The sequence below is a fragment of the Abramis brama genome (assembly GCF_963993115.1).
Source record: "Abramis brama genome assembly, chromosome: 17".
Classification (NCBI taxonomy): Eukaryota; Metazoa; Chordata; class Actinopteri; order Cypriniformes; family Leuciscidae; genus Abramis; species Abramis brama.
Window position 1 is genome coordinate 7,482,704 of NC_139979.1, and position 26,023 is coordinate 7,508,726.

Consider the following 26,023-nt stretch of genomic DNA (forward strand, 5'->3'; position numbering starts at 1 on the left):
GTTGCATTGTTGTAACAGAAGGCCCTGAGGACTGTGTGTGTGAAGTGGAGGTTGTAAGAGAGAAAGATATTCTCTTCAAGCTACAATTTACCTGCCGGCAGTGTTTCCGATCATCAGAGTCGGCTGAGCGAGGGCTCTGTGAATTTGTGCCCTGGGGAGACACAGCTGTGTGTTACAGCACCAGACTGGAATCTCTCTCTGGCTCCTGTTCATTCCTGGGTTTGTTTCCTTGTATTTGTGTGTGGAAACATAGTGAACCCCCTCCGCACCACTAGATCCAGAGCAATCAGGAGCTCCCCGAAGCCGCACGACAGCGTTCAATGACCTCAACAAAAATCATCTGGGAAAGAATTTCTGTTTGAGAAGGAAAAATGCATTTGGATTGTGCTCATTTTCCACACAGGGATTGAGACGGGGAAGCGGTGGGTGGGGTTATGCTCTGAAACTATGTGTCATGGACCAAACTGGTTCTGGTTTTGTTCAGGGTGTAAAAGTTAGATTCATGACTCCATTGTGAAAATTTTACTCCACTCATATTTTCCTTTCTGGGAAGAGGGCTGTTTAACAAGTCCCATCATTTAAAGCACTTTCGGATGGTGCGTAGTACAAAAAGCTGAACAATTTTTTCTGCTTGCAGGGTCCAGTAAAGCTCAAGTATGACAGAACTGTTCCCCTGACACCTGCTGTTAAAAGCTGTTTCTAAGGAAACTCCAAGGTAATGAAAAATAAACATCACCCCAGGACAGACTGTCGAGACTGAACAGTCCTCATGCTGCTCCGCTTTAAAATGTCAACAGCTTTTGCTTTCTTTATGACATTAAATTTTGTTTGCTTGCAGATTGGTGCAAAATCAAAGGCTGACACTGGAATTATGAGTTTGAGCAAGAATAGATGTCCAAAGCCAGTGTTTGCATTTGTTCTTGTCATTTAAAATAATTTAGTTTGCCCAAAAATGAAAATGTTGCTCAAGTTGTTTCAAACCTGTATGAATTTCTTTCTTCAGCTGAACACAAAAGAAGATATTTTGAAGAATGTCAGTAACCAGAAAGTTGACGGCACCCATTGACATAGTATTTTTTTCCTACTATGGAAGTCAATGGTTTTTGTCAACTGTCTGGTTACGGACATTCTTCAAAATATCTTCTTTTGTGTTCAGCTGAAGAAAGCAATTCATACAGGGTTGGAACAACATGAGGATGAGTAAATGATGACAACATTTTCATTTTAGGATGAACTATCCCTTTAAGGGTAAGCTTTTGTGTTTTTTTTGCCCAACTGTCTTTAGTTTTTATCGCAGAATCTTTTGAGGGTCAATGTGAGGTCACGATACAAATTATATACTAGCTAATGGCTTCTGGAAAAAAAAAAAAAAAAAAAAATTTTTAAATGTGGCATTGGGGCCTTGACAAGTACATCAACACGTTTTCAGTTACCATAAAAGTCTACCTGAGTGAACTCCTGAACACATATCTTTACTTGACGCTAAACAGGCGCTAGCAAACGGATGTCACGCGCGTAGCTACTTGTAATTATAACAACAGCACGATGAGAACGTCAAGAACATTATTATTTTCTTTAGATTCTACATATTTCGAGTGTATCACGAGAACAGTAACTTAACTGTTAGGCTATTTATTTATAGGCTATTGTTGAGGGCGAGGACCCTCAACCAATTGAAAATGACCGATACCGACTTAGTTTGTGCAACTTTTTAACGGTTTTCCTGTTCTCCAGAATCAACCACATGTCCATGGCAGTTGCGCAGCGTCAAAACAGCCTTGAAACAGTTAAAAACTTTCAAAAGCTGTCTCGAGACTTCTACGGTCCTCTATTTATGAACGCTGAACGCAACCTGTGTGAACAACAACCCCAGAGTATACGCGTGCAATCAATGCGTGTGTGTTTTACAGAGGAATAATGTATTGTATGATGATGAAGAAGAGGGCGGATTCAGTTCTCACTCAGATCAGCTCAGTCTGTGAACGCAACTCTCTCTCTCTCTCTCTCTCTCTCTCTCTCTCTCTCTCTCTCTCTCTCTCTCTCTCTCTCTCTCTCTCTCTCTCTCTCACTCACACACACACATACACACACACACACACACACACACTCTCTCTGCGGCACAGCGCAGGTTTGTTCCCGTGGAAATATTTCGTGTTTCAATGCATCGTTGACGGATCTGTTTCTGATATATTCCCTGCATCACTTTTTTGCTTGTATTATTTTGTAAACATGACATTTTGGGTCAGTCTCTTCGTGTTGATGTTCGTCCGGTACGCAGAGAGCGCACAGAAACAAGACGTGCCGGGTAATTATTCTGACTTTTTTTTTTTTTTTTTTTACTTAATCAGTTATACTGACTTCTCTCAGGTAGTTAGTTACCAGTTAATGTTTTGTCTTTCTTTTATATGCATATGTTTCTTTTAAAGTCTTTAATCCGTATTCACTCCAAAAAGTTAAACGTGTTCTTCATGGTCCAGTTAAAAGAACTGTGAAAAAGAGATAGAACTCTGATAGAAAAAGAGTCACTGGGCATGAGGAGATTTAGAGGAGACAGAGTGCAATTTCTCTCAGAAAATATAGTAGACAATTCATCATTTACTCACTCTCATGTTCTGCCAAACCTGCATGACTTACTTTCCTCTGTGGAGCACAAAAGGAAAAATAGAATAATAGGCCATACAATGTCAATGTATAAGGAATAGTAGCAAGAGCTTTCAAAAATGACGCAAAAGCATTATAAAAATGATGATGCCCATGACTCGTTCATATGGGATTCGATTCAAAACTTATTTTCGAGTCAGATTTTTTTTTCAATTAGTTGACCCATTTCACAAACCCATTCTGAATGATTCATTCACAAACAGGTCTGTTCAGTTCTCGAGTTCAACTCGCTGACTTTTAACCTTTGACCTTTATTTTACCTTTATTTAACCAGCCAAATAACTTAAGAACAATTACGACGAAAGATTGGGAGGTGCTGAATGGGAACAATTAAGAATAATTACATCAGATGGTAAATAGAAATAATTGTATCTATAATATGTTATATTAATTATAGATAATTTAACATTGCTTTTTAGCCTACTTGAATTTATTTACATATGTGACCTTGAAGGAACCCAAAAGTAATCAGATTACATTACTTTCATATTGTGGTGCTTGGAATACATCTCTGAATACTTTTTTATGAAGTAATTTGTAACTGTAACTGAATACATTTTTAAAGTAACCCTGCCAACTCTATAAATTATGCTGAGAAAAGATTTCAAATAGAATATGAAAAGCTTGCTAGGAAAAAAACAGCTGTGGTCATTATGATTTGTCATTGTACAACATTGCAAAAAATCTTCTGTTTCATGGGGGAAAAAAACATATATACGGGTTTGGAACAACTCCAACATGAGGTTATTAATTGCCTGTTCCTTTAATTCTCCCTGTCTCTGTTTTTTCTCTCTCAGTGATAGACGTGTTGAGTTTGGAGGATGTGAAGCAGACTGTGGCCGCAGTGGAGAAGGTCTCTTTAGCACTAAAGACTCTCAGTGATGTGTATGTGATGTCCACGTTTCGTCTGCCTCCTAAACTGGGTGGAGTTCTGCTGGGCCTCTACAACAAGCAGGATAACAAGAAATACCTGGAGGTTGCCATCATGAGCAAAATTAACAAAGGTAATGCAGCGATGACCCATTTTTATCATTAAATCATAATCATAATCAACTTGCTTTTTCTCTGAAACAACTTTACTTTTCCGCTGACATCACTGCATCGGCTGTTGTATAATGTTGACTAACAGCCAAATAGCAGGTTGCTTGTTTCAACAAACCTGCATTGAGATTTCCATAGACAGTAAAAGAAATGGACACAGCGACCCCATTGGATTCAACGGAGAAAAGTGAAGTCAATTAGAATTAGAAAGTGAAGTCAATTACTGCGCAGACTCAAACTGAACTTGACGACGTAGATGTGACGTGAGCAACCCGTCTGTCTTCTAGTAGCTGTGCCAAGAGAAATCTGAATCATTCCTTTCCGAAACTTGCAGAGACGGAGAGCGTGAGTAGGAGGTGTCCATGAGCTAGGAGCAGGAGAAACTTTTGCTAAGTATTCTGATTAATTATTTTGTCATTTTGCCTCCACGTCCCCCCGATTGCCCGCGAGCTTCTCCTCCCGTCTATACGGTAATCTCTCTACTGTGCGACAGAGAGTCACGTGGTTATGACGCAATTGTTAGCCTTTTAGGCTTCTACGGGGCCATAACGTAAGATACAAGGTAATGGAGCCTTTTTGTCGTGTTTCTTTAGAACGCCTAGTCTTTAAACGCCTCAGATGTAAAGTTATTCACTGTCAAAGTGACGCCAAAATGAATGGGAGTCAATGGAATGCTAACAGCAGGTGATGGTCTGCTAATCAATGGCGGCGCCCGGGGAAGCTTCAATGTTTTCCGAATGATTGCCCCCCTGGAGATTTCGCTCCATTTTGGTATGGAATGCCCACTTTTCACCATCCAATCAATTCTTGATGGATAAAAACAAGTCCCGCCCTTCATTTTTTTTCATTGAATATCCTGTTTCACTCATAAATATGTAGCATTACAGGGTTATGAATGTGGTATCAGCTCAGAACATCTCTAAAAGGTTTGTTTGTTTTAGTTCTGGTCCGGTATGTTCGTGAAGATGGGAAGCTGCACACAGTAAACCTGCAGACACCTAATGTGGCAGACGGACGGCCTCAGTCTGTTATTCTACGTGTCGGTGGCCTGCGCAGAGAGTACCTGAACCTGGAGCTGTATGTGAACTGCCGTCTGGCTGACTCCGCACAGCGGCTGCCCCCATTGGTCGCTTTGCCCAGAGACAGCGAGCTGGTGGAGATTCGTAATGGCCACAAGGCATACGTTCGTATGCAGGTGAGATCCAACACAATATGACCTTGATCAGATGATGTCTTGATAATGTCTTCACACAACAGCTGCATATACACTTCCGCTCAAATGTATGGAATTGTAATGTTTTTGAAAGAAGTCTCTTATGCTTATTACTAAGGCTGCATTTATTTTGGGGAAAAACAGTAAAATTGTGTGAGAAATTATTTTAATTTAAAATAAATGTTTTCTATTTTAATATATTTTAAAATGTAATGTATTTCTGTGATTGCAAAGCTGAATTTTCAGCATCATTACTCCAGTCGTCAGTCACATGATCCTTCAGAAATCATTCTAATACATACATATATAATACATATGATAATATACAGTATATGCACACATATGTTATATAAACACAAAAACCTTTATGTTAGATGCGATTAATCGAGATTAATCTATTTTACAGCACTAGTTCTGACTTTTTTTTTTTTTTGTGTAGTTCCCATTTTGTATACGGTTATTCTCCAAAAGTTGTCATTTTGTGTATCACAGAAAAATAACAGCATTCAGGTTTAGATCTAAGGTTTAGAAGTAAATAATGACTGATTTAACTTGTTTTTTTTTTTAATAATGAGTTTTCATTGTTGTGTAAACTATTCCTTTAATTTTTAATGAAAGGAAAGATTAGACATTATGATTGGGTAAGACCTGAAATCCAGATATGATAATATATGATATCCAAACTGATATTATATAAAATACTATGATCAAAGGATGAACGTACAGAAACCAGAGGAGCTCTTGCAACTAACAGGTTTGTCTTCCAGGGCTCAGTGGAGTCCCTTAAACTGGCACTAGGTGGCACTGTTGCCCAGGCTGGAGCTCTCACCGACTGCCCCTTTCAGGGAGACGCCTCTTCATATAACATAGGTTAGCCAACATCAACACAAGACTGCACAAGGGCTTGAATATGTAGCTTTTTGATTGCTTGCGAAATCTTTGTCTGATAGTTTTTTGCTTAAAATTTGTTTTTCAGTGAACGGTGAAGTTAATTCTATTTTAGGTGAGTTGACATCTCAGGACATCGGTGAAGTCATAATATGCGACTTGTTGGCTTTTATTTATTTAATTTGAAGATATTGCATTATTTTTTGTACAGGTGACCACACTAAAGCTCTGATTGGCCAGCTGGTCATCTTTAATCAGATTTTGGGAGAGCTGAGAGAGGACATCAGAGAACAGGTGAGTGAGTGAGTGAGTGTGTATATGTAAGGGAATTAATTAATATTTTTTTTAATTAATAGTTTTAACATGTTTAATTACATTTTTTTGTACTATTTAGGTGAAAGAAATGTCTCTTGTTAGGAACGCTATTCTGGAGTGCCAGATGTGTGGTGAGTTGCAAACATCAAGATCAAGCCAACCTGACAGAGCTTAATATGGTCTGCGTTCAGAGTCAGACTGCAGCACACAGTCATCAGTCCTGTTAGAAGCGCTACCTGTACATAAAGTTGTTCATACGCAGTTGAGTTAAGAAAGAGAGTGATAACCAGAACCACAGTTGACACACTGTTGTACATACTGAATAATTCCTGACAACATTAATAGATTTATTTTATTATACAAACTATTTATTACATGTGATTGGAGAGTGAGTGAAAACACTATCTTTTAAAAGGTTGGGGTTGATAATTGTTTTTAAAACAGTAAATACAGTAATATTGTGAAATATTATTACAATTTAAAACGACTGTTTTCTATTTTAATTTATTTTAAATTTTAATTTATTCCTGTCATGCAAAGGTGAATTTTCAGAATCATTACTCCAGTGTCACATGATCCTTCTGAAATTAGTTTAATATGATGATTTGCTGCTCAAAAATATTTCTTCTTATCAGTGTTGAAAACAGTTGTGCTGTTTTATATTTTTGTGGAAACAGTGATAATACTTTTGATCACTTTAATGTGTCATTCCTGAATAATATTATTACTTTCTTTAAAAAAATCTGACGTAAAAAAAAACAAAAAACTTTTGAATAGTAGTAGTAGTGTGTATATATATATATATATATATATATATATATATATATATATATATATATATATATATATATATATATATAATATCATTTTTCTTTTTTTTTACTGAAGCGTTAAATATTTTATTAAAAAAACAACAAAACATTTTGTGTGTGTGACAATACATAATGATAAATCAGTGAAAAGGTAAATAAAATGTATATAATTAATAATAATGTTTTTGTCTACAAATTTGAGAGGATGACAGCAGCGGGATTGTTAAAGAAATGGCAAATAGTTTAGAATAAAAGCGAGAAGTGCAAGTAGCAGCGCTGGAGAAAATTATCGGAACTTATCTGCCATTTTTCAGGCAAACTGATAGTCCCTCCCGAACCCCGCAAGAATATAATGCAGCACACAGCAAATAACGTATACCATAATGCAATGCAATTGACTGCTGTGATTTTCTTATTTTTTACTCATCATTTGGTTGAACAGCCAAGACACCTTTACACAAAATTGGATTAAAAACACGATGAGGTCAAGTTTGAAAAGTTTATCGCTGCAAAATGTATACTTTTTCCACATACTACTACTTTTTAATAGTAGGAAGCATGCAGTGTATAGTGTGCAGAAAGCAGTCTGGTAGTATTCCATTATGTCCTAAAACTATCCGCTCACAAACAGGAAGGGCTTTCATTTATGTTTGTATTATTCATATGATATTAGATTTCTGGAGCTCATTTTCAACTATCTGGTTTTGATAATTCATCTCTTTGGTTTGAAGGATTTCATGAACCACGTTCACGCTGTCAGCCCAGTCCTTGCTTTAAGGGCGTGGGCTGCATAGAGACGTTTGATTTCCCAGGGTACAGTTGTGGCCCCTGTCCGGAGGGAATGACCGGGAACGGCACACACTGTAAGGATATAGATGAGGTGGGTGAAGGCACTTAGCGCTGGTTTTATCTTTGAGTAATGATAAGTCTTGGTCCAGAATCCACTGTGAGTGTTTATGTCCATGTTCCAAGCATCTCAAATAAACATGCCTTTGTTTTTTAATCATAAAGCTGATTTATATTTAGATCATTTGAATGATTAGCATTTCTCTCTCCATCAGTGTGCAGTGGCTCAGCCGTGTTATACACCAAGCGCATGTGTCAACACAGCAAAAGGTTTTACCTGTGAGTCCTGCCCGCCCGGGCTATGGGGTCCACCTCTCTCTGGAGTCGGTGTGGAATATGCTAAGAGTTACCGCCAGGTACAGTGCATTTATTTGATTAAAGATAAAGTAAAAACAGTAATATTGTGAAATAATATTGTGCTGCACATTTTTTAAAATCAAATTTAAGAGTTTTTAAGACCTGAAAAAATAAAAAACAAACTTTGTATTATATGTATTTGTATCATTTGTAATATGAAAATAGTACACAACTCGGTATACTATAAAAATAGTAAACGCATGACAACTTGTAACATCTTAAAACATGTAACAGATCATGTTATGCATGTTCAAACATGCATAACTGGAAGTAATGTGACTGATCAAATAACATGCCAAATGACATGTAAATACCTTTCAAAAACCAAAAGTAGTGCAGCCTGCTTTGTTTACAGGGTTACTGAGGTAACGGCTGATTTCTGGTTTCATAAGCGCCATCTATTGTCAGAGTGAATGTGCATTTTATTCAGTGCCTCTCATTCACTCGTTCTGCCATTCTGTGTAAAAAAGACGTACATAAGAGTCAAGTTGCGAACTCAAGTTCAAACTTTTAAGACTTTTTAATGCCCCGCGGGAACCCTGTATTGCATTTATTTAAAATAAATGTTTTGTATTTGAATATATTTTAAAATGTAATTTATTCCAATGATGGCAAAGCTGAATTTTCAGCATCATTACTGCAGTCTTCAGTGTCACATGATCCTTCAGAAATCATTCTAATATTCTAATAATCTTTGATAATTTTTTTCAGCTTTGATAAATAGAAAGTTCAGAACATAATTTATTTGAAATATAAATATTTTGTAACATTATAAATGTATTTGCTGTCACTTTTGATCAATATAATGCATCCTTGCTGAATATTACTGAGTATTATTTCTTATAAAAAAAAAAAGCATTTCTACCTGAAACTTTTGAACGGTAGTCTGTATAATTAATTATTTTGGCTACAGATTTAAGAGGATGAAAGCAGCGGAAGTCTCAAAAATGGCAAACTTTTTAGAATAAAGGTAAAATAATTTGGTTGTAATTTTGACTCATTTGAATGTCGATATGGAATATGCTAAGAGTCACCTGCAGGTACATTGACCTTAAAAAGAATTTACACTTAAAAATGCCCGATGTCATTGCATCAGATAGCACGATATCAAAGCAAGTGGCGACAAATATCTTTTTGCAATGAATTAATTTCAGGAATGCTCTGACATCGATGAATGTCTTGATTTGGTCAACGCCTGCACACCCAACTCCATCTGCATCAACACCATTGTGAGTATGAGACATGAAAACTCCCAGACATTTTCTCTGAAATCACACACAGTGTATGTTTATGTTTTTTAAACTTCTTTCCCTTCTCTCAGGGATCATATCGATGTGGTCAGTGCAAAGTTGGATATGTTGGGAATCAGACAGCTGGATGTTTCCCTCGGAAATCGTGTGCTTCGCTCAGTTTCAACCCCTGTGACACTAATGCTCACTGCATCATTCAGCGGAACGGGGACGTCACCTGTGCTGTATGTGTACACTCAGTTACCTGTAGTAAGATTTGAAAGACAACTCACATCCAGTCAGAAAGAATTTGAAACTTAAAGTCAGCATGAAATGGAAATTCACTTTATTATTTGATGCTGCTATTGTGAATGATTCATCCACGCATTTGTAATCAAAATGACCTCTCTGGTGATGCATACCGAACTTCTCCAATCATTTAGTCCTCTTAAACAATGCCCCTTTCTTATAAACAACTGAAAGCTTGCATTCATATCTGCCTTCATCCAATCAACAATCAGTGGATTAAACAAGAACCCACCCTACATTTTTTTTTAATTGTGGGGCTATCTAGCACAATGCAGTAAATAAAGGTTCTTTATTGGTATCTATGATTCCATTAAGAACCTTCAATATCCATGGAACCTTTCTCTCTCCTTTTACACAAAAGGTTCTTTATAGTAGAAAAAGTATAGTAGTGAAAGTTCTTTACTCAAGAACAAAATGGTTACTGAAAGGTTCTTAGGTGTAATAAAAATGGTTCTTCTATGGCATCACTGCAAGAACCTTTTTAAATGCCTTGTCACTTTATCATGGCTGGTTAGGACAAAAACTCAGATTTACATGTGTCATATTGTATCTTAAATGCATCATGACTGTCAAAGTTTTCTGATAAACTTCTGTATGATTCTCTTAGTGTAATGTTGGATGGGCTGGTAATGGTCACACTTGTGGGAAGGACACAGATATTGATGGTTATCCGGATCGCTCCTTGCCCTGCATGGACAACAACAAGCACTGCAAACAGGTATGAATCTCACAATTATTTTACCCACAATCCTTCTCCCTGCACACACCGATGTTGTATAAACATTCAATGAATTGTAGGGGTGTAACGGTTCACAAAATTTAGGTTCGGTTCGAAACGTCACAGTGGTGTCACGGTTTGGTACGTTTTCAATACAGTAAAAAGAAAGATATGCCAGAGAAATTTCCTTGATTTTTAAAAAGCCGCACATGGTGATTTTTAGGCGCACAAGCAGAAAATTTAGGGGCACGCCTTAAATCAGCTTGCAGCGCAGTTATTCACATTTTCCCCATTTTGACTTTATTACTGTATTACTGTAATAAATAGACTTAACTTACAGAAATTACAATGTGCAGTTTTATTTTACATTTGCAAGGCTCCAGATTAACATTTTAGGGCAACATTTTTATTCATAATGTTGAAATAATAATTCAAAAGCAAAACGATTAAAAATAAATATTTGGGAGTGGAAATGGCAGCCACCTACTGGTTACAATGGTAATGTAACGTCTTTTTTATTTTTAAAGGTCCCGTATTATGCCCCTTTTCACAAGATGTAAAATAAGTCTCTGATGTCCCCAGAGTGTGTATGTGAAGTTTCAGCTCAAAATACCCCACAGATCATTTTTTACAGCATGTTTAAATTGTCATTTTTTGGGGCTCAGAAAAACACGCTGTTTTAGTGTGTTCCCTTTAAATGCAAATAAGCTGCTGCTGGACGACCCAGGGGGCGGAGCTTCATGAGCTCGCGCTCAGTCTCTCAGGACAATTTCATCTCACGGAATGATGATAATATCAGAAACTCTCAGTAACGGTGTTCATTTCAAGTCGGACAATAATGCCTACAGAGTCAGAGTGCTGTATAGAGATGAAACAGGTATAGTTTAGTGGTTTAATTACGGTTATTATAACGTATTTGTCATCTGCTTGTATGTATCCATTATTTATTAATAGCCTACAAGTCTGCTGTTTCAGACCAGGTCCGAATGATGATCAAACATATACTGATGAGTTAGATTTAATAAAGTTTATTGTACATCACACAAAAGATGAAGCGTCAGTTTTACTTCTGAGTAAACACAGTAAGTTATAAGAAGTGCGCAAGTACATAAACGAATTTCGGTAGAGTTGAGGGAGCATTCCTGTGGGCGGAGGTTAGTCAAAAAACGGTTCTACTGACCTCATTAAAGAAGGAAGTAGAGGGATGTAGTCCAAACGGGCCATTCGATGTAGGCGACTTCTGTTAAATAAAATATCTCGCTTGGCATTGAACTTTGAGCTTTATAATTTTACAGATATTATTTATACTCTAACAACAACATTACACACTAACTAAAGTTTGAAACATGGGATCACGAAGAACGGGACCTTTAAATAAGTGAGTTTTCCTACATCTTGAAACTTTTAGTTTTATAAATGGGGTAATCTTTGAAGGATGAACAAATAATGTTTTGGTCATCACATTAAAAATAACATTTAAATATGATCATATTTGAGCTTGAAGTGCTAGAAAAAGATGTGTGACGTACTTGAAAGCATTTTACTATTCCTGCCAAACTTCCATGGCTACAGTTAGTGTTACTACATTAAATCCATGGTGAATGTTGCTGATTTGGAGACTTTGTAGTTCATTCATGGCACAATGTTTCTCCTGGTTTCCACGTCAGCGCTGTTTGATGTAATAGAGATCTACGGTTAAAACGGAGAAACTTGAATGCTTCTCACTAGATACCGCAGCAATGTTATTACTTCTGTGGCGAATTCAAATGCTTTCTTTACTGGATCTCTTAGCGCTGTGTAGTAACAGTGTCGCTTGATCAAGATCGGCTCACGCTGCACTGACATTGGTCCAAACTTATAAACGGTCCTTTAAGCACAAATGAGTAGCGCAGTTTCGTTCAGCTTTCATTACGTTTGCCAGTTGATGTTGGGCAACGTTGTGATGGTCACGACTGCTAACAAACCTTTGTTCGCACCAACAGGAAAAATGGTCCAACGAATCGTTCGGTTTGTAATGCGTATCGAACCGAAAGCCTCGTACCGAACAGTTCAATACGAATACGTGTCGTTACACCCCTACTGAATTGATATTCGTTATAAGTATTGTTGGGAAACCATATTGTTCTATTTATTCTGATGGTTTATAGACTTAAATATTTCCAGTTCAAGTGCAATTGTTCACACGTCTTGTACCTTTCAAGTAAATTAAGCTATTCATCCTAGATGAGGTAATGTGTTTGCAGAAACCAAGTTTGTTTTTGGGTTTGTTTGGACTTTTATATGACAGATTCACCGTAGTTTGCTGTCCCGGAACTTCTCCCATGAACTCTCTTAGATTCAGTATGTCTGAAAGCAGGATTTTATTCAGTTCCAGCTTGAAGTGTTGTGCTAGGGTTTTTCACATTCTGTGTTTTTCAGGACAACTGCGTGTTCACACCCAACTCTGGTCAGGAAGATGCAGATAACGATGGGATCGGAGACCAGTGTGATGAGGATGCCGATGGAGACGGAATAAAGAATGTAGAGGTGTGTTTGTGTCCCATCCGACCAGTGTTGTTAATGTTAACTAAAACTAACTAAAATAATTTTTGTTAAACTGCCCCTATAATGCTATTTTAAAAATTCCTCATTTTGTTTTTGAGGTTTCCTACAATAGGTTTACATGCATCCAAGATCAAAAAACACTTTAATTTTCTCATAATATAGATTTCACTTCACCTAGTTTCTCTGAAGTCTGAAAATGGTTAGTTTGAAGATTCAGTCTCTCTAAATCCTTCCTTTCCGAGAGCCTTCTCTGCTCTGATTGGTCAGATGGCTCAGTCTGTTGTGATTGGTCTACCGCATACAGTGCATGTGGGAAACGAAACGCCTATTACCATATCTGAATTTTAGCGTCGGAGGCTTCCTCAGCGCTTGATACACAATTAGACGAACAGGGTTCCTACGCAGTTTGGAAAAGTATGGAATATGATTTGAGCAATTTTCAGGTCTGGAAAAGTATGGAAAAAAGAAATCAGGGTAAGGAAAAATATTTGTGTTTCCAGACTATTGACCCTATTCAGTTTTCTAAAATATAAAATTTTAAATTTCTAAAAATAGATGTAAGCCTATCACACAGGCTTAAAAATATAAATTTCTCGATTTTAATCTGTTCTCATTTTTATGAACCATTATCAATTCTTAAATCCCAAGAATCGATCTTTTAGTCTATGCTGTTTTCAGTTGATGAATGAACAAAACTTTGTAGCGCCTCCCATCAAATAATTCGCAATAAGCTTTGAGCTTTGTTACTTTAGCTATTAAACAAAGTCTCAGTAACAATGGCGTCAGTTTTTCCATATCAATTCCATTCATGAGTCCTCATCCTTTCGAAGTGCATGTGAAGTAGATTTGCAGCGCTGAAAACAGAATCTTCTCAACATGTCGACAACACGAACCAAACTCTTCCAGGCCTCAGCTACAACTACAGTGTTTGAGGGCGGGTCAAAGGAGACGTTGTTCACAGGCAGCCAATGAAGACCATAGGCTGGCATTATGCAAATTTGTTACGTTGCTATGTAGGTATATGTAACATGAAGTGAGACTGGAATTGCTGACGACTCGTTTCAGGCGGTTCAAAATCAGTTCTTTCTTTTAGGAGACAGTAACTTTATTTGTTGTGCACTTTGATCTTTATAACTTTGCAGACCTTTTAAATTCACAAACACATAAATAACACACTACATGAAAGGTAATATCTGAAAAAAGAAAAATAGGGGCACTTTAATGAAAATCTTGAAGTTGAAAAAAATAAAAATGACAAAAGCACATAACAAAATTACTTAAACGTAAACTGAAAACTGAAAATCAGTGTATCAGTTATACTAAAATAACACTGCATTTGATTTGTGTGAGGGGTGATTTTTATTTATTTATGTCTCTCTATGAATGAATGTGTATGTTTCAGGATAACTGTCGGTTGGTGTCCAATAAAGATCAGCAGAACTCTGACACCGATTCATTCGGTGACACGTGTGATAACTGTCCCACCGTTCCCAACATCGACCAGAAAGATACTGACAATAACGGAGAGGGAGACGCTTGCGATGAAGACATCGATGGGGATGGTAAAGACTGTTCAACTTGATGAATTGCTCCACTTTGTGTCCCAACAACATCATCCTTTGTGTATGTTTGTGTGTGGATGTTTTGCAGGAATCCAGAATGTACTGGATAACTGTCCCAAAGTGCCGAACCCAATGCAAACAGACCGGGACAGAGACGGAGTGGGTGATGCATGTGACAGCTGTCCTGAGATCAGCAACCCCATGCAGGTACTGCATCACATCTTACTTTATATCAAACTTCACACTTTCATTGTAAGTTGATGCAGTGTCGAAAAGAAGTTGTGTGACTTTCTTCTATGGAAAAATAAAAAAAGGACATATTTAAAGCCCCCATTTGATTTGAGAGCTACAATGGAGGGAATTAAATTTTGGTTTGTTCCTCATACAAAGCTATCGCATAGACTCAGAACACTTTTATGATACCTTATGGTGCTTTTTAGTCATTTTGAAGCTTGAAGCCTTTAACCAGTGTATATTTTTGTATTTGTGTTCCACAAAAGAAAGTCATACAGGTTTGAATCTATTGCTATTTAAGTATTATTTATATACTACGATAGCTTTTATTAATATTTTGAATGAACTTTTATTAAAAAAAAATTGTTTATTTTTATTAAATTTTTTATATTACTATTTAGGTTTAATTTATTTTTATTTTTAATTCTATTTAAATTTTAATCAATTAAATCAATTTAAATTTTAGTCACTTTAGTACAACTAAAGTTGAAACATTAGTTTCAACTTAATACAGTTAGTTGTTTAATTTCAGTTCATTTTCATTTAGTTTTGCATTTAATATTTATATTTTATTTTGTTTCAGCTTGATTTCAGTTAACGTAAATATTTTTAATAAGTTTAGTTTTGTTTAACGCTAATAATCCTATTTGGAATGGCATTAGTAAATGATGACAGAATAAAACAATTTGGGTGAAATATCTCTTTAACAAATAATTTGAGTAATTAAAAAACAGCAAGATTTTGCTTTTGCAGTGAATGGTCTATTTTATATACTTTTTTTTCTCTCAAATTAAATGTATGAATAATAAACTCAGTTCATACTATTGCAGACAGATGTAGACAATGACTTGGTCGGGGATGTTTGTGACACCAACCAAGACACGTGAGTACACGCACAACTTAAATATATAAATCCCACAATTGGCAGACTATCCTTTCACTCACTAACCTGTATATGGGAAGATTGCTGCCATCTAAACTTCATTCAGACTGTCAGTCCGAATTAAATTTTTGTGCATATCCAATCATATTATGCAAGAGTAAACAGCAAAAAAAAAATCACATGAAATCAGATTTTTAGAAATCTGTTTCAGACTTCATTCATATGTGGCTTGAAATCCTATTTAAATCAAAAAGTCTGACTGCTCTGATTGGATTTTGCTTAGCTGTTTGAGTTGTCACATGTCGCTTTCTCACAGCATGTAAAAGGTAAATACATCAGACATTGATGCAGAACAGGTAGTGAATGTGCCAGCACGCATTCTGAAGTTTGACAGCCACATCCCTTCATCAAGTTTGGTTACCACACGAGTGGGAGGATGCATCCACACACATGGAGATGGCAGCATGGAATAAAGCTGCCATTGCTTCATTAGACATAATAGTCCAGTGCCGTGGCTACTCATCATTGCAACCCCCTCCATGTTGATGTTGATGCTTTTTGGCGTATGCCTACCAATGCAACTCCACTGGCATAGAAACCAATACAAATATTCTGGAAAATGAAAGAGTGCCACAGCACACACAAATTGGATCACAGTGTGGACATTCAATCATTTAATCAATCATTAATCATTCAATCATATTTCAATCGGAGATACAAATAATCTGATCTGGAATGACAGTGTGAACGTAGCCCTTGTGTTCTCGTTGCTTATACCAGTTATTATCACCTCAAACAATTTCAGTTCAGCTCATAATGTTGAATGTTGTGTGTTTTCAGTGATGGAGACGGACACCAGGACACTCGAGATAACTGCCCCGACATTCCAAACAGCTCTCAACTTGACTCGGATAACGACGGCATCGGAGATGACTGTGACGAAGACGACGATAACGACGGGATCCCGGACAATTATGCCATCAACGGCGTCGGACCTGATAACTGCAGACTCATTTCCAACCCCAACCAGAAAGACTCGGACAGTAAGAGCGTTCATATCCACTGATGGTAAATAATCTTCCTTATTAATGACTCGCCTAATTCTTTTCTTTCTTGTCATTTAGGTAATGGAGTTGGTGACGTGTGTGAGAATGACTTTGACAATGATGCTGTACTGGATGTGATTGACGTGTGTCCAGAAAGTGCTGAAGTCACTCTTACGGATTTCAGAGCCTATCAGACGGTCATTCTAGACCCTGAGGGTGACGCTCAGATCGACCCAAACTGGGTGGTGCTTAATCAGGTAAAGCATCATGCAGGGGCGCGGGAAGATGTTTTGGGTTGGGGGGGGTTGAAAGGTAGGGAATGTGGGTAAAGAAATAGTATATAAAGAAATAATATAAAACATGTCAACGCCATAAGCATAACAAACAATCCCCGAGAAAGCTTGTTTAATAGATGGAGCATACAGTAAATTTTTGACAGAACATGATTGCAATTGTAATGCAACAAGGAATGCATTTGTAATACACTATTTCAAAAAAGGGGCTATTGAGGTATTTTTGCAGGCAATAGCCTGCACGGCGCTTTGTTTGGAACTATTTTCGTTGAAGGAGCAAAAATGTAAGTTATTTACTTAAATCTGCAGTCCGTAACTTTTTTGGGTTAAAAATTATCCCAAATAAATTTTTGTGTTCAAAACTATCTGCTTGCCTTAGCTCGATTCAAAACGGTAAGCTTGTAATAATGTTTTGAATTCCAGTGGTACTGGTGGATTTCCACGGGAAATTCGAGCATGTCTTTGCGTCATTACGTCACATCTGTACACATAAAGAAGGAGTCTCGGCTAGTAGAGGCTATATTGAGTGTGAGGATGTTGGAGGTGGAGATTTTAAGCCTTTTCTCACACTTGATATAATTAAACTTATCAATTTGATGGCGGATCCAGAAAGGTTCAAATGACAATCACCAGTGACAACTGGAGATTCACCCGTTGTAAAATGCAAAAGACTTCAGACTTCGGAGTGGCTACAGAAAAAAAGAGACTGCAACCGGGCTCATGCGAAAACAAGGATAGATATCGGAAGGGCATTAAATGTAGTCACGCAATAATCATGTTGTTAACATTAACAATTTGAGAACTAAGTATAATTTGCACGGTTTGACATGATATGATAAGCGATCGATAGATTTATTCAGCGCGATTTACTGCAATGCTTTTTTCCCCTTAATTGGTCAGAACAAAAGTGGATGTTACTTGTTCAGACAACATTTTCCGGTGAAAATTCTTATGTTGGTCATACTTCCAAAAAGTTGAATCTGTGATTGCGAATGCCAGTATCCACACCGGCGCTGTGACTGACAGCCGTACATTCTCCTCAAAACATTGGATTTTATCCGCGCCGAGGCACAACCCACATAAAGTTTATAATTCCGCGAATAACTGCAATTGCAGAATTCGAACAGAGACGGCGACAAAGAGGAAAAACTACGGACTGCAGCTTTAAAGTTCTTGATTATTTAACTGTTTTATAATATCAACATCACATTTGCAATATGTTTTTCGGGGAAAAACAGCACTCTTGCTTGTGTGATAGCCTATTGCTTAACTATATAGTACAAAAATCAGGAACTCATTCTTAATATTGGGCGCATTTTTGTTCATTTTGATTGAATTTGCTCTGAGTGTGTGTGTGTGTTCACTACTCACTACTCCTAATGTGTGTGCACTAACTTGTATGGGTTAAATGCAGAGGACGAATTCCGAGTATGGGTTCTTACCATGTCACTTGTTAATTTCTCTCCCTGGTGTGTGTCAATCAAGGTCCAAGAGGAATGAAATAATAGTCCCATTTTGAGAAAGTAAAACATTTTAAAAAGACAAAAGATTTGTAGCCTACTTACAATTTACAGTTAAATTCCTTAATAAAGGTTAACTGATTTAAAATGTATTGATTTCTTTATAAAAACCCATTTGTAAACCTGTGAAAACAGGTGGTGCTTCAGCACCCCTACTTCTGACATCATTAGAATCCTGTTGATCTCATTGACACAAGTCAACTTTTTTGGGCATCCATCATGTCATTGATATTATTTAAAGATGAAGTCTGTAATTTTCTGTACTTTGCGAACTGCTTGTATTAATAAAGATGAATTTGGGTTTCAGGGTATGGAGATTGTTCAAACCATGAACAGCGACCCGGGCTTGGCAGTGGGTGAGTCCGGTTTCAGATTTCAAGAGCTAAACGCCCAGCAGACACTCAAACTTAAACTCTAAATCACTTCTCCACAGGTTACACAGCGTTTAACGGTGTGGACTTCGAGGGAACTTTTCACGTTAACACGGTGACTGATGACGACTACGCCGGCTTCATCTTCGGCTATCAGGATTCGTCTAGTTTCTATGTGGTGATGTGGAAGCAAACCGAACAGACCTACTGGCAGTCGGTCCCATTCAGGGCCATGGCTGAACCGGGCATGCAGCTCAAGGTACGAATGTTACTTAATTGTGTAGTTTCATTGAAATATATTGGCATATGACCTCTTGTGGAGTAAGACCTCTTGTGTTTGTGTAGGCAGTGAAGTCTCGTACAGGCCCCGGTGAATTTCTTCGTAACGCTCTGTGGCACGCGGGGGATACGGATGGAGAGGTGAAACTGCTGTGGAAAGACCCACGTAATGTCGGCTGGCAAGATAAAACCTCGTACCGCTGGCAGCTCAGCCACCGGCCACAGGTCGGCTACATCAGGTGAGATCTTCTTAAATAAACTTTCTATTCATCAAAGAATTCAGCATAATTTTTTTTTTCACGTTTTCCACAAAAATATGAAGCAGCACAACTGTTTTCAATATTGATAATAATAAGAAATGTTTCTTGAGCAGCAAATCAGCATATTCGAATGATTACTGAAGGATCATGTGACACTGAAGACTGGAGTAATGATGCTGAAAATTCAGCTTTGTCTCAGGAATAAATTACATTTTAAAATATATATAAAAAAACTATTATTTTAAGTTGTAATCAGGGTTATTATACTTAACTAAAAACTAAAAACTTTTTTTATTTCAGCTTGTTGCCAAGGAAACATTTTTCATTTTCATTTACAAAAATAACTAAAAGTGAAATAAAAATAAATAAAACTATATAGGCATAAAAATGAATAAAATTGTCAAAAACACAAAAAATGAATAAAAATAACTAAAATTAAATGAAAATGGAAGATACAAAAATAAAAACCAACTCAAAAATATGTTAGTATCTCAATGTTACTAAAATAACACAGGTTGTAATATTTCACAATATTACTGTATTTTTGTAAATAAATGCAGCCTTAGTGAGCAAATCAGCATAAGAGACTTTTCAAAAAACCCAAAATCGACCCTAAACTGTACATTACTGTAAAAAAAATAAATAAAAAAATCTTAGTTTTTTCAAACTGAGTAGGTAATTGAAAGTATTTTAATTGACTTCTGCATGCCAAAAATGTTATTGTTAAATTTTAAATTATATTATTTACCTTGTATATTCCTTTATGAAGAGTAATAATAAGACATTTGTCCTTGGTGAAGCAACTTTTTTTTCTGTCCGATTGTCCCGTCGGAGTCCCGTTTGTTGTCACAGGAGGGCGCAATACCAGATTGGGTCATTGACTGCACTGGTGCGAGCGGCAGCTGCTAGAACCTTGTGCTGGTATACTGGGGAGGGGGGGTGGGGGTGCTATGACTCGTTATCCTTAAAATTTCTTCACAATTGCCCCCTCCTCTTGCCCTCCTCACACCCCTGAGACTCTGCTGAGTGGTTGGGCCCCCTGGCCGCCCATTGTTGTGGTTGCCATGCCAATGAAATCCTTGGCAAGAATTTTCTTGGTGCCTGTTCATATGCAGATCCAACGGAAACTACTGTAGTGGACGGGCCGTTAAAGAAAGAATGAGAACGGACCGCAGAGGACAGTTAAACATGTATTGTGTATGATTTCCTGTTCTGAGTAATTTCTTGGCATTGTGTTGTAAATCAGATGCTCATGCCAAAGAAACAACGCATAAACTCCAGCAATGTCATAACAGAAATTGCCTAAAATAAATTCTCATTTCATAGTTAAACAGTTCTGAAGCTTTTAAACTTTGAGTCTGCATGATTATTGAACTTTTTAGAACATTCCCAAGATTCTAGTTTGCATAAATATCTACAAGAAGAGAGAGAACTGTGAGGAGCTCAGTGTGTGTGTGTGTACGTACACGTGTATGCACATTTGTGTGAGACAATGTGTAGCTGAGGCTTTGTAAGGGCCTTTTCAAACACACACACATAAACACACCTGCTTTGTATTCAGTGAGAGGAGTGAATAAAGCACTGGACTTCAGTACGCACACACACACACACACACTCACGCTGAATTGTGCTGCAACCGTTCTCTGCTCATACATAATGCAATTTAAGTCCGGCCTGCTGCTAAATCAAATCAGATCTCATTTATTATCAGGTAATTAGAGGTCGAGCAGGTGGAGTTTAGTAGTGGCATAAAACAGCTCTCTGCTTCATTCAGATCAAATATTCTAGAACAACGGTTCTCAAAATTGGGTCGGCGATGCTAAATGCAAATTATAAAATGCAACCGTATAAGTTGGGATTGCAAAATAAATGGGTTTTTAAGTGGGAGGACAAAATGTTTCTTTTGTTGTTGATGTAAAAGTTTGTGCGTCCAACAAGACTAAAGTACTTGGGTGCAAATGAATTTGTTAGTTGGTCATTTTACTTAGAATAATACTCATAAAATCCAAATATTTTGTAATATTTTATACATTTTAATTATTAAATGTATATATTATTTAATATATATTTTGAATACATTAGATAAAAATTATATTATTATATATAATGCATTCAAAATAAAATGTGTGTGTGCATAAATATATATATACACTCACCTAAAGGATTATTAGGAACACCTGTTCAATTTCTCATTAATGCAATTATCTAATCAACCAATCACATGGCAGTTGCTTCAATGCATTTAGGGGTGTGGTCCTGGTCAAGACAATCTCCTGAACTCCAAACTGAATGTCAGAATGGGAAAGAAAGGTGATTTAAGCAATTTTGAGCGTGGCATGGTTGTTGGTGCCAGACGGGCCGGTCTGAGTATTTCACAATCTGCTCAGTTACTGGGATTTTCACGCACAACCATTTCTAGGGTTTACAAAGAATGGTGTGAAAAGGGAAAAACATCCAGTATGCGGCAGTCCTGTGGGCGAAAATACCTTGTTGATGCTAGAGGTCAGAGGAGAATGGGACGACTGATTCAAGCTGATAGAAGAGCAACTTTGACTGAAATAACCACTCGTTACAACCGAGGTATGCAGCAAAGCATTTGTGAAGCCACAACACGCACAACCTTGAGGCGGATGGGCTACAACAGCAGAAGACCCCACCGGGTACCACTCATCTCCACTACAAATAGGAAAAAGAGGCTACAATTTGCACGAGCTCACCAAAATTGGACAGTTGAAGACTGGAAAAATGTTGCCTGGTCTGATGAGTCTCGATTTCTGTTGAGACATTCAGATGGTAGAGTCAGAATTTGGCGTAAACCGAATGAGAACATGGATCCATCATGCCTTGTTACCACTGTGCAGGCTGGTGCTGGTGGTGTAATGGTGTGGGGGATGTTTTCTTGGCACACTTTAGGCCCCTTAGTGCCAATTGGGCATCGTTTAAATGCCACGGCCTACCTGAGCATTGTTTCTGACCATGTCCATCCCTTTATGACCCCCATGTACCCATCCTCTGATGGCTACTTCCAGCAGGATAATGCACCATGTCACAAAGCTCAAATCATTTCAAATTGGTTTCTTGAACATGACAATGAGTTCACTGTACTAAAATGGCCCCCACAGTCACCAGATCTCAACCCAATAGAGCATCTTTGGGATGTGGTGGAACGGGAGCTTCGTGCCCTGGATGTGCATCCCACAAATCTCCATCAACTGCAAGATGCTATCCTATCAATATGGGCCAACATTTCTAAAGAATGCTTTCAGCGCCTTGTTGAATCAATGCCACGTAGAATTAAGGCAGTTCTGAAGGCGAAAGGGGGTCAAACACAGTATTAGTATGGTGTTCCTAATAATCCTTTAGGTGAGTGTATATCCTCCCTCAGATATCAGACCAATTATTATTATCAGCTATATTTTAAATAAGTGGCAAGAAGAGTGGCATATGTGCAAAAATAATAAGTTGTATGCAACTGCTGCGGAAATTAAAACCAGTACTTTTCTCAATTTTAAAACTAGACTTGATCAGGTGGTCTACACCAGATGTCGTATAGGTCACACAAGTTTGACCCATGCTTTTTTACTTAAAGGTGAAGTCCCAACATTATGTATGTTTTGTAGGATTCCTTTAACTGTCAAACATATTTTATTAGATTGTCCTGGACTTAACACAAGTAGAATGCTTTTTTATGAAGTTATTTCAGTTAAGGATATTTTTAATGAGATTATACCTGAAAAGGTTTTGGATTTTTTATCATGTTAACTTAAAAAAAGATATTGTATAATATGACTTGCTGGTTATCTTTGTTCTGTTTTTATTGTATTTATATGATATTTGTGTTTTTGGAATTGAATTTTTGCCATGAAGATAGCTCTGATTGCTGACATGGCATTAAATAAAAAAGATAATGATGATATATATATATATAGAAAGCAGGCATAATATATAATAATATGGTATATTATCTCTATATATTAGATATAATAATATTATTATAAGATTTATAAAATATTATATGTAATGTTTTAACAAATATATATATATATATATTATTTAATATATTTTGAAAACACAATATATAATAATATGGTATATTATCTATATATTATTTAATAATAGTATTATAATATATCTAATGTATTAACAAATATACATTTATATTATAGATATATAATATATATATATATACACACACAATTTCTACACTTGCAAAACTTAATTTGTCTATTTATGATATTTTATATTTTTGATCTTAAGGATATTTTGCTCCCTTTTGTACGTTAAACAATTTTGCTGTCGTTTATTAGATCTGGATCCAGTAGTAGTCCTGCACAGTAGTATTTGACAGTGACTTTCATGCGTGTGTGTGCTCCTGTTGCAGGGTGAAGCTGTATGAAGGCACAGAGATGGTGGCTGACTCCAATGTTGTGATTGACACCTCCATGAGAGGAGGCCGCCTGGGCGTGTTCTGCTTCTCTCAAGAGAACATCATTTGGTCCAATCTGCGCTACCGCTGTAATGGTAAAGATTAATCCACTCTTTGATATTTAAATCATGATCCCTGGACCCCCAAATCCAACGCTCAAAGTCTCCAAGAAATCTGCAAATTCTGTATAAAAATTGTTTATTGACAAAACCCAGCATTACAACAGAAGAATAAAACAATAACCAGATTAAACATTTCTTTTCCAGATACTGTTCCAGAGGACTTCAGTACACACCGTAAACAGGTTCTAATGCACATAAAGGTGTGAGAGGAGTGAGACGCCCTCCGTCTCTCTCTCTCGACCCCCTGAAACCCAGTGTGGGGCCACTGAACTCCTGTGTACGAGGGGCCAAACAACCAGGACAGATGAGAGATTTACCCAGCGTCTGTGTTACTCCGGTTGAGGAGACTGAATGAAAGGAGAGGAAAGACTTTTATTTTACCTTTTGCGTGTTTTTGTTGTTGCGGAGCCGTATAATGTGAGTATGAGAGTGTATGTTTGAAAGGGTTCATTAGAGTGTGTATGCATTAACAATATGTCTTAAAATAAAGGGATACGGTGTATTTTCTAGAACACAATAAATACCCGACAGTACTTTTGTTCTATAATATAATGACAACAGTCAATTTTAAAAATGCCAAAAGTGACAGTTTAATGCGTCAATCCCAATCCTCCTGTTCTGTATTTCATTAATGATGAATAAGAGATAAGCTCTCTTTCCACACTCAAGCATATGTATGGAAATATATTAATTTAACATCAATTAAAATAAAACCATCTTAGCCATTGTGGGGGAAAATGTCATATCTACTATGAATGCTTCAAGTAAAAATTTAAATATATAAATATATATATTTATATATATAAAAAACATTACATTTATTGGAAATTAAATCATACATATTTTAATATATTTATGTATCATTTTATATTTTCCTATATATTTTATAATGTTTTTTATTAAGAATTATTTTATATAAACTCAAAAGAAATCTAAGCACACTATGTTCAGAATAGAATGCTTGTATACTCTTACTTTTTGTGCAGTACATAGTATGTATAATACATTAATTTTATGTATGCATAAACACCAGAATTATCTGAAAGCACTTGCTTTATTGTGCAGTACGCATCAGAGCACACTGTGTAGAATACTGTATCCCACAATGCAATGCAAAATGAGTACACAGTATACAGTGCATGCTGCACAACATTCAGTAAGCAAGCAGTAAGTTAGTATTCCATTCATACATAGCCACTGTCATAGGCTGTTTCTGAAATTGCATACTTGAGTAGGTACTTATTTTAAATAAGTAATTACTTCACAATCATGTTCTATATAGTATGAATGTAATCTGGACATACAACATTCGCCATGCTGTCATTATCATGTGGCCTACCAGCGTCAGTTACGTTGCTTCACTGCCATTCATAATCCTCTCCCGTGGCCTCATGGGATGGTAAAGTGTCCATTGTATGCACACTTCAGAATCTCGCTGGAAGAAGTAGGTCATCCGGGTACTTTTTGACTACTCTTTTATGACTACTGTGAGTTTGGGCTTACTTCTTTTGTCACATACCGTTTTTTGCCCACTATATAGTAGGGAAGTATGCGATTTCGGAAGCAGCCATATACTCTCACTAGTGTTGAAGATACACCTGCAGTCTGGCGCCGCCCTAGTGGTCGAGCAGTTCATAAGCTGTTGTTGTGGCGGGAGATTCCAGCGGGGAGTCGCGTGTTCCTCGTGGTCAGGGAGGCCGGGACGAGTGCAATATTGGCGGGAGATTGAACAACAGTGCACAGCATCCCACACCTGCCAGACCGCAGGACCTCAAACACACTCTACAAGGCTTCAGTTCAGATGCTTCTCCGCAGAACTACACAATTAACACAAATACACATTTATTTACTATCTTACATAGAACAGTTTGAAACAATCAAAATGTTGTTTTTGAATGAAGTTTTCTGCTTGTTAGAAAAACATGGTAAACGTATTTTTCATTTAGTAGGGAGGGACCATGCGGCATGTGGGTTTTGGAGCACCTGAGATCTGAGGCCCTAAAGCCAAACTTTGTTTGCATTATCTTTAATATCTCGTGAAACACTGAATATAAGGTAGGCTACTGAGCTTCATGATTCCCACCAGAGTTTTTT

At 37.0% G+C, this 26,023-nt stretch overlaps 1 protein-coding gene across 3 annotated transcripts; it reads left to right on the plus strand.

The window, feature by feature from the left end:
• Positions 1-573: 573 nt before the first annotated feature.
• Positions 574-24,673, plus strand: thbs3a (thrombospondin 3a; the record flags this gene model as incomplete). 3 transcript variants are annotated; one of them, XM_084089137.1, is made up of 23 exons in its annotated part: positions 574-715; positions 3,459-3,665; positions 4,644-4,897; positions 5,683-5,785; positions 5,892-5,918; positions 6,015-6,097; positions 6,198-6,249; positions 7,662-7,810; positions 7,992-8,132; positions 9,288-9,362; positions 9,455-9,607; positions 10,279-10,389; positions 12,808-12,915; positions 14,336-14,495; positions 14,584-14,702; positions 15,560-15,612; positions 16,453-16,655; positions 16,737-16,915; positions 18,779-18,827; positions 18,905-19,101; positions 19,188-19,360; positions 23,763-23,902; positions 24,074-24,673. In XM_084089137.1, the coding sequence occupies 22 exons, from the start codon at positions 3,554-3,556 to the stop codon at positions 24,133-24,135; spliced, it is 2,703 nt and encodes a 900-aa protein (XP_083945263.1). In that variant the 3' UTR covers positions 24,136-24,673. The 3 variants fall into 3 exon arrangements, with proteins under 3 accessions (XP_083945263.1, XP_083945262.1, XP_083945261.1); XM_084089136.1 differs by lacking the exon at positions 574-715 and adding an exon at positions 1,215-1,248; XM_084089135.1 differs by lacking the exon at positions 574-715 and adding an exon at positions 1,918-2,305.
• Between the last annotated feature and the right edge of the window lie 1,350 nt (positions 24,674-26,023).